The 10,029-nt window shown below is 40.8% G+C and overlaps 1 protein-coding gene across 1 annotated transcript; it reads right to left on the bottom strand.

Annotated features, from left to right (window-relative positions):
• Window positions 1–481: 481 nt before the first annotated feature.
• On the bottom strand, window positions 482–8,917 carry LOC103194390 (E-selectin-like). The gene is made up of 12 exons (XM_007937778.1): window positions 8,881–8,917; window positions 7,328–7,714; window positions 6,180–6,287; window positions 5,595–5,780; window positions 4,610–4,795; window positions 4,336–4,521; window positions 3,150–3,338; window positions 2,830–3,018; window positions 2,417–2,593; window positions 1,824–1,934; window positions 645–666; window positions 482–536 (listed from the first exon to the last, which is right to left on the bottom strand). The coding sequence occupies exons 1-12, from the start codon at window positions 8,915–8,917 to the stop codon at window positions 482–484; spliced, it is 1,833 nt and encodes a 610-aa protein (XP_007935969.1).
• Between the last annotated feature and the right edge of the window lie 1,112 nt (window positions 8,918–10,029).

Here is a 10,029-nt window from a genome sequence, read left to right as displayed (position 1 = left end):
CCTTCTTTCCGAGGAGTGGCTGGTGGGTTTGAACCACCAGCTTTCTGGTTAGCAGTCAAGTACCTTAGGCACTATACTACCAGAGACAGGCTGATTAACTTCCCTATGGCTTGTTTTTTCTTCTACATAGTGAGAAATACACTCACAGTTCTTACCATCTATATTGCACTTGAGTTGCATTATAAACTTATCTCTATGAATGTCACTTAGAACAGTGCCTAGCACATAGTAGTTTACCTATCATTATTATTATTATCACTCAAAAATGGAATGGCTAAATAAAGGCCAGATCCCTGGTTCCTTGCCTCTCCTTCTGAAAAAGAAATGAAACTTCCCAGAAAATACTTTGAAAACAGCCGTTTTCTTCCAGAAATGGGCAGATTTGGAGGGTTCAAGGAGAACCAGAGCCAGCAGAAAGGACATCATTTTCTCATAACCACAATTACATGTGATTACCAATTCTTACCTGATTCTTTTGGACTTAAATTAAATCAAAAGGAGCTTGGTAGGTTCCATCTGATCCCAGGCTTCGGTAGCTGCCCTGGAATGCAAGAAAACACTGAGTAAAGCACTGTTTTCTAACAAGAAGAGGGAAAAAGGTGTAGAAGGTTCAATGGTATGTTTTGTAAAAGAATGTAACATACCTGGCAGGCACAAATTTCTTTGCTGCAAGACAAAGAAACCATTAATTTGGACTAAATTATTTTTAAGAACAGATCAAATCCAGAAACAATACAACCTGATTCCTCAAGGGGTTGCAAACTCAATGCCTTTAGGGCCCTTGTAATGATCAGAGTGCAAATATTGTGAAAAAGAGGGGGTGGGGGGTGGCGATGAATGGCTCAGCAGCTAACTGACTCCAGCAAATAGTGTCAGGCTCATCTTGCCAGATTCAACTTCCAATGCTTCATGACAAGACATAAATTTGCATTTTTATGGGAATTTTCAGATTTTTAAATTTCATTACTAAATTCAAACATTTTTTAAAAATTATAGGCCAAAGAAGTTGTGATTATGAAGGGACATGTTTGCATATTGCCTATGTTGTTGTTGTTATGTGCCATTGAGTAGGCCCCCATTCATAGCGACCCCTCCTTGGGTTTCCAAGACAGTATCACTATGGAAGTAGATTGTCCAACCTTCCTTCCAAAGAGTGGCTGGTGGGTTTGAACCGCCAGCCTTCTGGTTAGCAGTCAAGTGCCTTAGGCACTATGCTACCAGAGCTCCTATTGCCTATAAGAGACTCCAAAATATAAGTGACTATCCCAAACAAATCACTTTAGGTAACATTTTTTGCATTTCCCTCAGAGCACTAATTGTGGCCGTCTCATTGCACAGCTCCAGGGAGTGCCACAGAATTCAATGTGAATAGCATCCTCAGAGTAGGAAAACGTTAGCACAACTAACATTATATTTTCTAAAACTCTTCCCACTTTGAGCTGCACTATAAACTCTTAAGCCTTCCATTTACTTATATTGCAGTTGATTAGTGGTTATCTCAGGAGCTCTGGTACTATAGTGCCTAAGGCAGTTGACTGCTAACCAGAAGACTGGTGATTCAAATCCACCAGCCACTCCTCGGAAGGAAGGTTGGGCAACCTACTTCCATAGTGATATGGCCTCGGAAACCCAAGGAGGGGTTGCTACGAGTCGGATCTGACTCAACGGCAGTGAGTTTGGTTTTTTTATTTTAGTGGTTATCTTGTAATTAGATTCTAATTACTATTTCAGTTCTCAGAAGAAGGCTATGATGTCAATGACTCATCTTCGGAGGAAAAAAAAATTCAAAAACGGATTTGGAGTACATCAATGAACTCCCTCACCTTTCTTCCGAAGGCGTTTCAGAAGCCACAGGATAAATGATGCTAATGTCAGAAGGGAAGTTCCAGCAGCAGAAAGTCCAACTGCCAAGGGAACACTGGACTCAGCAGGAGCTAAGGAAATGAAGAACTGTCACAAGAAATAATTGACTTTGAAGTCACTCAGTCTCTTCATTTGAACTTTTCCTCTATACATTGATACTAGAAGCAGAAAAACCAATGCATGAGGCAAACACGTGTTATTAAAGACCATTTAGATCTGCTTCACACCATCGCCTACCACTGCCAACACAGAACTCCAACTTGCCAGGTTCTTCACAACACCACACCTTGGTTAATAGTGTGTTCTCTCTCTACCCAACTCATCACATTTCCCTTTTTCCCCTTCTTCCATTTCTCTCTGGCTTTTTCTACTCATCAGAATCTAATCTTTCAGTCAACATATCTCTCCTGTTTTTCTCTATCCCTATAGTTATTCCCCATACTGGTAATGTAGGCAACCTTATGGTTGGACATAAAGGACAGTTAATTTTGTAATCTAATGAATCCCCTTCTTCTCTCTAGTCCCCAGACAACCAACTCCAGTCAATGATCACCTTCACAGCTGGGCAGCATCCCAGACCAGTGTCCTGTGGCACCACACATCAGAGTTGCAGAGCCATTGAGCGTCCACCCTTCAGGACATGCAAATGTACATATTGTGCCAAACACAGGCTCCCCACTGCAGCTCATGTTAACCTTCCCGGGAACTGCCAGGTTTGAACATTGTACCACTGCAAAGGACAGATACAAGGAGAGAGGTAAAGAAAACTCTATTGGAAAACTTTTAAAACTGATTTAAAACTGAGTTACACACTATAGCTAAAAGTTGCATTAACTATAACTTATAAGCACTACTTCATTTTCAGCATGTAGGAAATTATGATCAAGCACACTGGGCAATCTAAGACCAGAAACTTATGAGGTACTTGATCTGTAGTCTTTATTTAGAGTTTGAAGTCAGGCCCACCTTGGCAAGAAGGAACCACCTGTGTCCACTGTCCCTGAGATGTGCATACAAGTTGAGCTGATCCATGTAATTCAAAGCCTTCTTTGCAGCTGAAGGCACAGGAGGACTTGTAGGTGAATTCTCCAGTAGGTGCATGGGTACACCTCACCAAGCCACTCTGGGGCTGGCTGACAGCATCACATTTCACAGCTGGAAGACACCATAGAGCACATGAGAGGTCTGTTTGCATTTGGTAGCAACAAATTTCTCAGGTAACCAAGCCCCTAGCTCAATAGTGTTTATCTTAATAAAATATAATAAAAACAAAACAAAGACTCTACCTTCACAAGTGGGCTCGTCACTGTCCCACTCCCCTGTGACGCCACATTGGATCCTTCTGGATCCCTTCAACACAAATCCCTGCTCACAGGAGAACTCACAGCTAGACCCACTTTGGAAACTTCCAGAAGCACTAGGAAGACAATTCATGTAGCCACTCTCTGGGCTGGACAAGGCTTTGCACTGTAAAGCTGAGACATCAAAATGATAGGAAATTTTGAGTGGAACTGGACAGTACTGAGCTTTTGACAAGGGAAACCAATTAATTTATGACAGAGCAAAGCTCTGAGAATTCAAAACTCTTCCTCACTCCTTAGATAACTGGAAAGATGACTGTGTTTTCTGGAATTCCAATACCCTCATTGATGATGACCCGAAAGGACAAAGTTTAACAGGAACAGGGGTTTCTGACACTGTCTTTCTAACACGCAAGAGAAGTTAGGGTCATGAGGAAGGTTTTATGCAGCCAGAGCACAACTTACATGTCTTGGATGCTTACAGAATGGGGACCAAACAAAGAAAATAAGGCACTCACATAAAATTTGTCTGTTTTGTAGTTTGGTGAATGTGGTGTGGCTTTTAGCCACTAAAACTCATTCTGTGCTGTATATGGTTACAAGGAGACTGCTGCCTCATGGTGAAACCTTGTTGTCAATATTATTGCTCTTGTTTTAATGTGAATTAAATTTTAGTGTTTAAATATGTATGAAGAAGGTCTTACCTAATAATTGAAGCATTCTAATCACTGCTAGCTATGATTTCAGAAGAAAGTTATGATGAAAGTTTTAGATTCACATCAATTTCTCATGGTTTTACTTGCAGCCTCGGAAACCCAATGGGGGTTGCTATGAGTCAGAATCAACTTGATGACAATGAATATGTTTGTTTTGGTTCAATGTGATTTTAACAAGGTTAAAAATTCTACTTACTCCATGCTAGTATCAATAAAGTTATCTTAACACAGCACAGGTAAGAAAGCAGCAAAAGTTCAGCTGCTTACCAAATACAATCTTTTCATTGATCAAGAACTGGCTCATATATAAATCTCACAAATGCAGGATGACTGTTGCCCATCAAATCTAATTTCTCTAGTTAAAGAGGGCATCTGCTTTCATTTTCAAGATAAAAGTTTGAAGTCAGATGCTCTTTAAGAATGGGAAAGTACAAAGGAGAGAATCTCAGGCTCACCTTCACAGGTTGGGATTTGCGTCCACTGTCCTTGTGCAGTGCATTCAACTTGGGATGGTCCCTGCAACTTGAAGCCTTGCTCACAGGTGAAGTGGCAGGATGACTGGAAGGTGAACTCTCCAGCAGGGGAGTGGCTACAGTTCACAGAGCCATTCTGAGGCTGGTTGATGCCACCACATGTCACAGCTGTAACACAAGTACCCATTTATGTTAGCAGGTCAGGTTTGCCCATCTCAGGTGTCTTACAATGTGTATTGATATGCTATAACTCTACCTTTACACATTGGTCTCTCATTGTCCCAGTTCCCAGATGAGGTACACTGGAGGCTCTGTGCTCCCATCAGTTCAAATCCTTCTTTGCAGTCAAATGCACAGGTCGTGTTCCATGAGAAGCTTCCGGGGCTTTGAGAACATTCCATCGCTCCATTGTCAGGATTTGCCAAAGCATCACACTCAACCACTGTGAATTTGAAAGAACACCATAAATTTTACAGAAGAATATTTTCATTTCCATTGAATTGGAGTTTATAATGCAGTGAGGAAGATGCCTTCAAAATGTAAGTCCAAAGAACTACGTAAATTCTTGGAGATGTGCATATCCCCCACCCCATCTCACCCCCAAAAAAATACTTTTTTAAAAAAAAACTGATGTTTTCATCTTCTTTGATTAAGTTTTGCTTTGAATATGCGAGTGGTCTCTGGTATTTTTATAACTTATGTAAGACAAAAACAAGTAAAAAGAAGGGATTTGAGGTCAGAATTTAAGACTAGTTGTGATAACAAGCAATACTTTTGCTGCCCTACACAGGATATTTGTTTATTTTAGCCTAGCACGACCCTGGAGGAAAGGTTTTAGTTTGTTTGTATATGTCCCAGGCTCACAAAGATAAAACTAAGAGAAAAAGAGATTGACACTGCTGGACTAGCATGGTTTTAAACTAGTTCATTGCATGGAAGAAGTTAAGCAGAGAAAGGAGATGAGCAAGTCACTAAAATTTCTAGGCAATGATTCTTTTGTTTTATGTGCTCCATCAGAAATTACCAGGGCTTAAGAAACAACTATTTTAAACTTAGAATAAAAACCTCTCTGAAATCAAGCAAGTGCTGGATTGGCCACAAAGATTGACTGAGAGAGCAAATTATTTTTAAAATAACAACAGTAAGAACTTTCCTTAGAGTATTGAAAATGACTGGGATAAAGAAACTAAGGAGATCAGGAATCAGTCAAAAATATGTTCAGTGCATTCAAAGAGACTTACCACTGCAGGTCGGGGTAGGAGCACTCCACTCTCCAGAGGAGGTGCACTGTGTGGTCTCCGAGCTGCTGGGGAGGTAACCCTTTTCACAGGAGATGGAGCAGGAAGAATTGTAGCTGAAGTTTCCCAAAGGATGGGTGCAAACCAGGCTCCCATGCTCAGGGGCTTTCTGTGCTTCACAGGTCACAACTGAAAAAGGAAACAATCATTTCTGCTCACCCCTTCCCCTGTATAAGGTGGGAAAACACTGGAAACCAAAACTACAACATATTGAATGCTTTCCATGTGCCAGGGACTAGATAAATACTTTATGTGCATTTGTTTGCATAACAATCTGTATCTATAAACCTATGAAGTTGGTACTCCCATCATCTTTATTTTACAAATAAGGCTGGCAGAGAGTTAAGTCCCATTGCTAAGAAGTAGTGAGTCTGAGATTTGAAAGCCAGGATTTGTGACTCCATCATCTTAGCTCTTCACCATCATTTTAAACTTCCCAGGGCAGAGATGCACACCTAACTCCAAATCCAACCAGCATGAGATGGGGCCACCATCTCAAGAGAAGGGAAAGATGAGACCAAGACTTACCTTGCTCACAGTTGAGTCCACTGAAGCCAGGGTCACACTTGCAAGTATAATTATTGATGGTCTCCACACATTCCCCATGACCACTGCAGGATGTATCGGTACAGGCAGCTGTGGAAAACATAATCGACAATGAGGATGAGGATTACTGAGCCAATAGAGGATTCCTCTGCATTTCCCATCAATAGCGTACAATAGAGATGTCATCAGTGGAAGAGTGCCAGTGATTTTAACTTAAGTACTTAACAAATGACATATCAGAGTTTTGCTGTTGTTGTTGTTGTTATGTGCCATCGAGTCAGACCCGACTCATAGCCACCCCTCCTTGGGTTTCTGAGGTGGTATCAGTATGGAAGTAGATTGCCCCATCTTCATACCAAGGAGTGGCTGGTGGGTTTGAACCGCCAGCCTTCTGGTTAGCAGTCAAGTGCCTTCATGTATTATAAACCTGTAATGTGTGTCACTCCATGGGTAGCTGTAGCTAACACCAAGCATTGAAAATTCACTTTCTTACCAATTCTGAGTACAGTTCTCCTACCACGGATGAACAAGAAGATCTAAGATATGTGTTATGTGTGTAGACACATGCTGTATACTTAAAAACCACTTGATGTTGAGTGGATTCTGGCTCATGCTGTTCCCATGAGTATCAGAGTAGACCTGTGCTTCCCAGGCTGATTTTTCAGAAGTACATCATCAGACATTTCTTCCAAGGTGCCTCTGAAAGGACTCAAACCACCTACCTTTTGCAAAGCAGCAGAGTGAGTTAACCATTTGCACTACCCAGGTACACACACACACACACACACACATTCATTCTTGGCTAAATTTACACAAAGGAAAAGAGTAGTTTCTTTTTTGCCAAGTGGAACTTCTAAAGCTATATCCACGCCTCACTTATCAATATGGTTAGGTTCCAAAGACCAGACCATTATGGAAAAATTGGCATTAAGCAAAAATGGAGGATGACCACATCAGATCACAAAATGGAGGATGACTACATCTTTACATAAATGCCAAACCACTGAGAATCATGGTCCAGTCAAGTTGACATGTAACCTTACCCATAGAGAATAATCTTTGCATACTGTAAACAATCTGTCTAGATGCTCACACTGAAACCACCTCCCTCTCTGCCCCAAACCTCCTACCTGTGTAACACAATGCAAGCTTCTTTTTGTTGCAGCTCTCGTCATTCCACATGCCTACATCCTTGTCTCTCTTGATGTAGATCTCCACGCAGTCCTCGTTCTTTTGCTTATTGTTTGGTTCTCCTGGAGCCCAGTTCTTAGCTTCTTCTGTTAGAGGCTTCTGGGTTCCTTCCCAAACCCACACACCATAGACCTTTCTGATTCCAATCCAGTAATAACTTGATGAGTAGCTTAATATGGAATTCAAATAGTTAATCTCTTCTTTATTTTGAATTGCTACTAGATGTGTGTAGTTTTGCTGACAATACTGACTTGCCTCATCATAAGTCATGTTTATGGTAGAGACGTTATAAGTCCAGGTTTCATTGTACTTAATCAGGAGAAATGCTAGGGGGAATATATGAAAGGAATGGTGGAGGTTAGTCCTGCTGCTACTTGTCTGCATCAACAGAATTTTTTATTTTCTCAACTGTGATGTGTTTTCTCACCAGTTACCACAAATGTATGCTAGAGCATAGTGGCCTCTGTGATGACACAGACTTCTTTCACAGAGCTCTGGTAGTGTAGTGCCTAAGGCACTTGACTGCTAACCAGAATGCTGGCAGTTCAAACCCACCAGCCACTTCTCAGAAGGAAGGTTGGGCAATCTACTTCCATAGTGATACTGCCTTGGAAACCCAAGGAGGGGTTGCTATGAGTCAGGTCCGACTCAACGGCACATGGCATGCACACACATGCACACACACGTGTGTGGAGAAACTACCTTTGTGTGTGTGTGTGTGTGTGTGTGAATCTCATTTTATTAGCCCTCCTAAACACTCCCACAATAACCTATTAGTCTACTCACTTTACAGTACAATAATAATCAAAATAATTGAGCTTTGGTGAGCATGCAATATGTGCTGCCAGAAACTGTCTGAAACACTGTACATGGCCATCACACTGAATCCTCACAGTACTTCAGGATAATCGGTAATTTATGATCACACTTCCCAGTGAGACCCTAACAGGCAAAGTAAACTGCTGTAGAGTTCACTCAGATTCATAGCAACCCTGTATGTGCAGAGTAGAACTGCTCCGTAGGGTTTTCAAGGCTGTGACCTTTCAGAAGCAGATAGCCAGGCAGGTCTTCTGAGGCTCCTCCAGATTAGTTTGAACCACCAACATTTCAGCTAGTAGCCAAGCGCTTAACAATTTGTGCCAACCAGGGGCTCGAATTGCTCCTGTTGTTGTTATGTGCCTTCGAGTAGACCCAACTCATAGCAACCCCTCCTTGGGTTTCCAAGGCAGTATCACTACAAAAGTAGATTGCCCCATCTTCCTTCCAAGGAGTGGCTGGTGGTTTGAACCACCAGCCTTCGGATTAGCAGTCAAGTGACTTAGGCACTATGCTACCAGAGCTCCCAGGGCATAACATATGTGCAAAACACCCAGGGATGCTACTAAATATCCCACAATTCACAGGATAACATCCTATAAAAAGTATTATCTGACCCCAATGTCAATAGTGCCAAAGTTGAGAAATTCTGGTCTAACTAATGACATTGACTTACCAAAAAGGAGAACAGATAGAAACTGTGCAGCAATCATGAGTGTAAGCGTTCTTTTTATAAAAGGATTATACAAGAAATACTTTTCTGGAGAGAAAAAAGAACAAAATTAATTATAATCATGGCTTATAGCAGCATCATAGGATTTAAGGTAAAGAATTCCAGTGCTACAATCTTGGTGTACATGAAAGAATTGCATTCAAATGAATAAACACAAAATTTCAGATTTTTCATCAAATAGAAAAAAACATATTTTTAACTAGTCAATACAGTAAGAGCCCACAGGTCTTTTATTGAAATATCTTTTGCATGCCTGTTAATAGAGATAACCTATGTTTCATGTCCCAAGTCTGCTTTTATAAAAACTCTGCACTTACTGTTTTCTTCAGATAATGATTATATGGGTGTCTAAAGCCTCCAGTGTAAAGCGTCTGGTTCTGCGTTGTGCCACTCTAGCGCTTCTGATGTGAAGTCAGCCAAGAACAGCTGAACTCTGCTCCTTCTGGCGTCTCTTTATAGGAGAGAGGAGAGCTCGCTTCCTCTCCTGTAAATAATAGGAGGATATGTCCAAATCGCACAAAGAGGAATTAATTCCCCAACAGCATCCAAAAAGTTTCCCAGGAATATCCAGAATGCTAAAAATGATGCTGATATCAGAAACCCTGTGGCTTCTAACTCTCCTTTGCTCATTCCTTTATATTTTACAGGCAATTCTTCTAATGTAACACAAATTATGATTTTTCATTCTGAAAACATAAAATCTAGGACTTTAAAAAATTAAAACATTAATTATTAGCAAAATATCTCATGTAATTACAGTAGTATTGAGAATTTTTAAAACATAAGCAAGCTAAGAATAATCTTGCTATGCATGGAATATCACCTTAAAATTTTTTCTCAGTAGCTGTCAATAACATGTCACCACTCACTTTTTCTTTCTCACATGCCGGCCGAGCTCATTTCACAGTGCAGTGTCTCATAGAGGTAAGCATCACATGGGACCCTAATCCTCAGGTTCTGTGCACCTGCAATGGCTAAATTACTAAAAATTATATCATTCATGTAAATGTTTGACATAGGCCTTGCTTTTCAATTTTTTTTTTTTTTTTTTTTAAATAGGGAACAGATGTTCATGTCTGGAAAATGGTCATA

Source organism: Orycteropus afer, unplaced genomic scaffold (assembly GCF_000298275.1).
Source record: "Orycteropus afer afer isolate SDZICR_OR568_19922 unplaced genomic scaffold, OryAfe1.0 scaffold00044, whole genome shotgun sequence".
NCBI lineage: Eukaryota > Metazoa > Chordata > Mammalia > Tubulidentata > Orycteropodidae > Orycteropus > Orycteropus afer.
The sequence above is the reverse complement of the archived record's forward strand: the minus strand, read 5'-3'. Positions and strand labels throughout refer to the sequence as shown.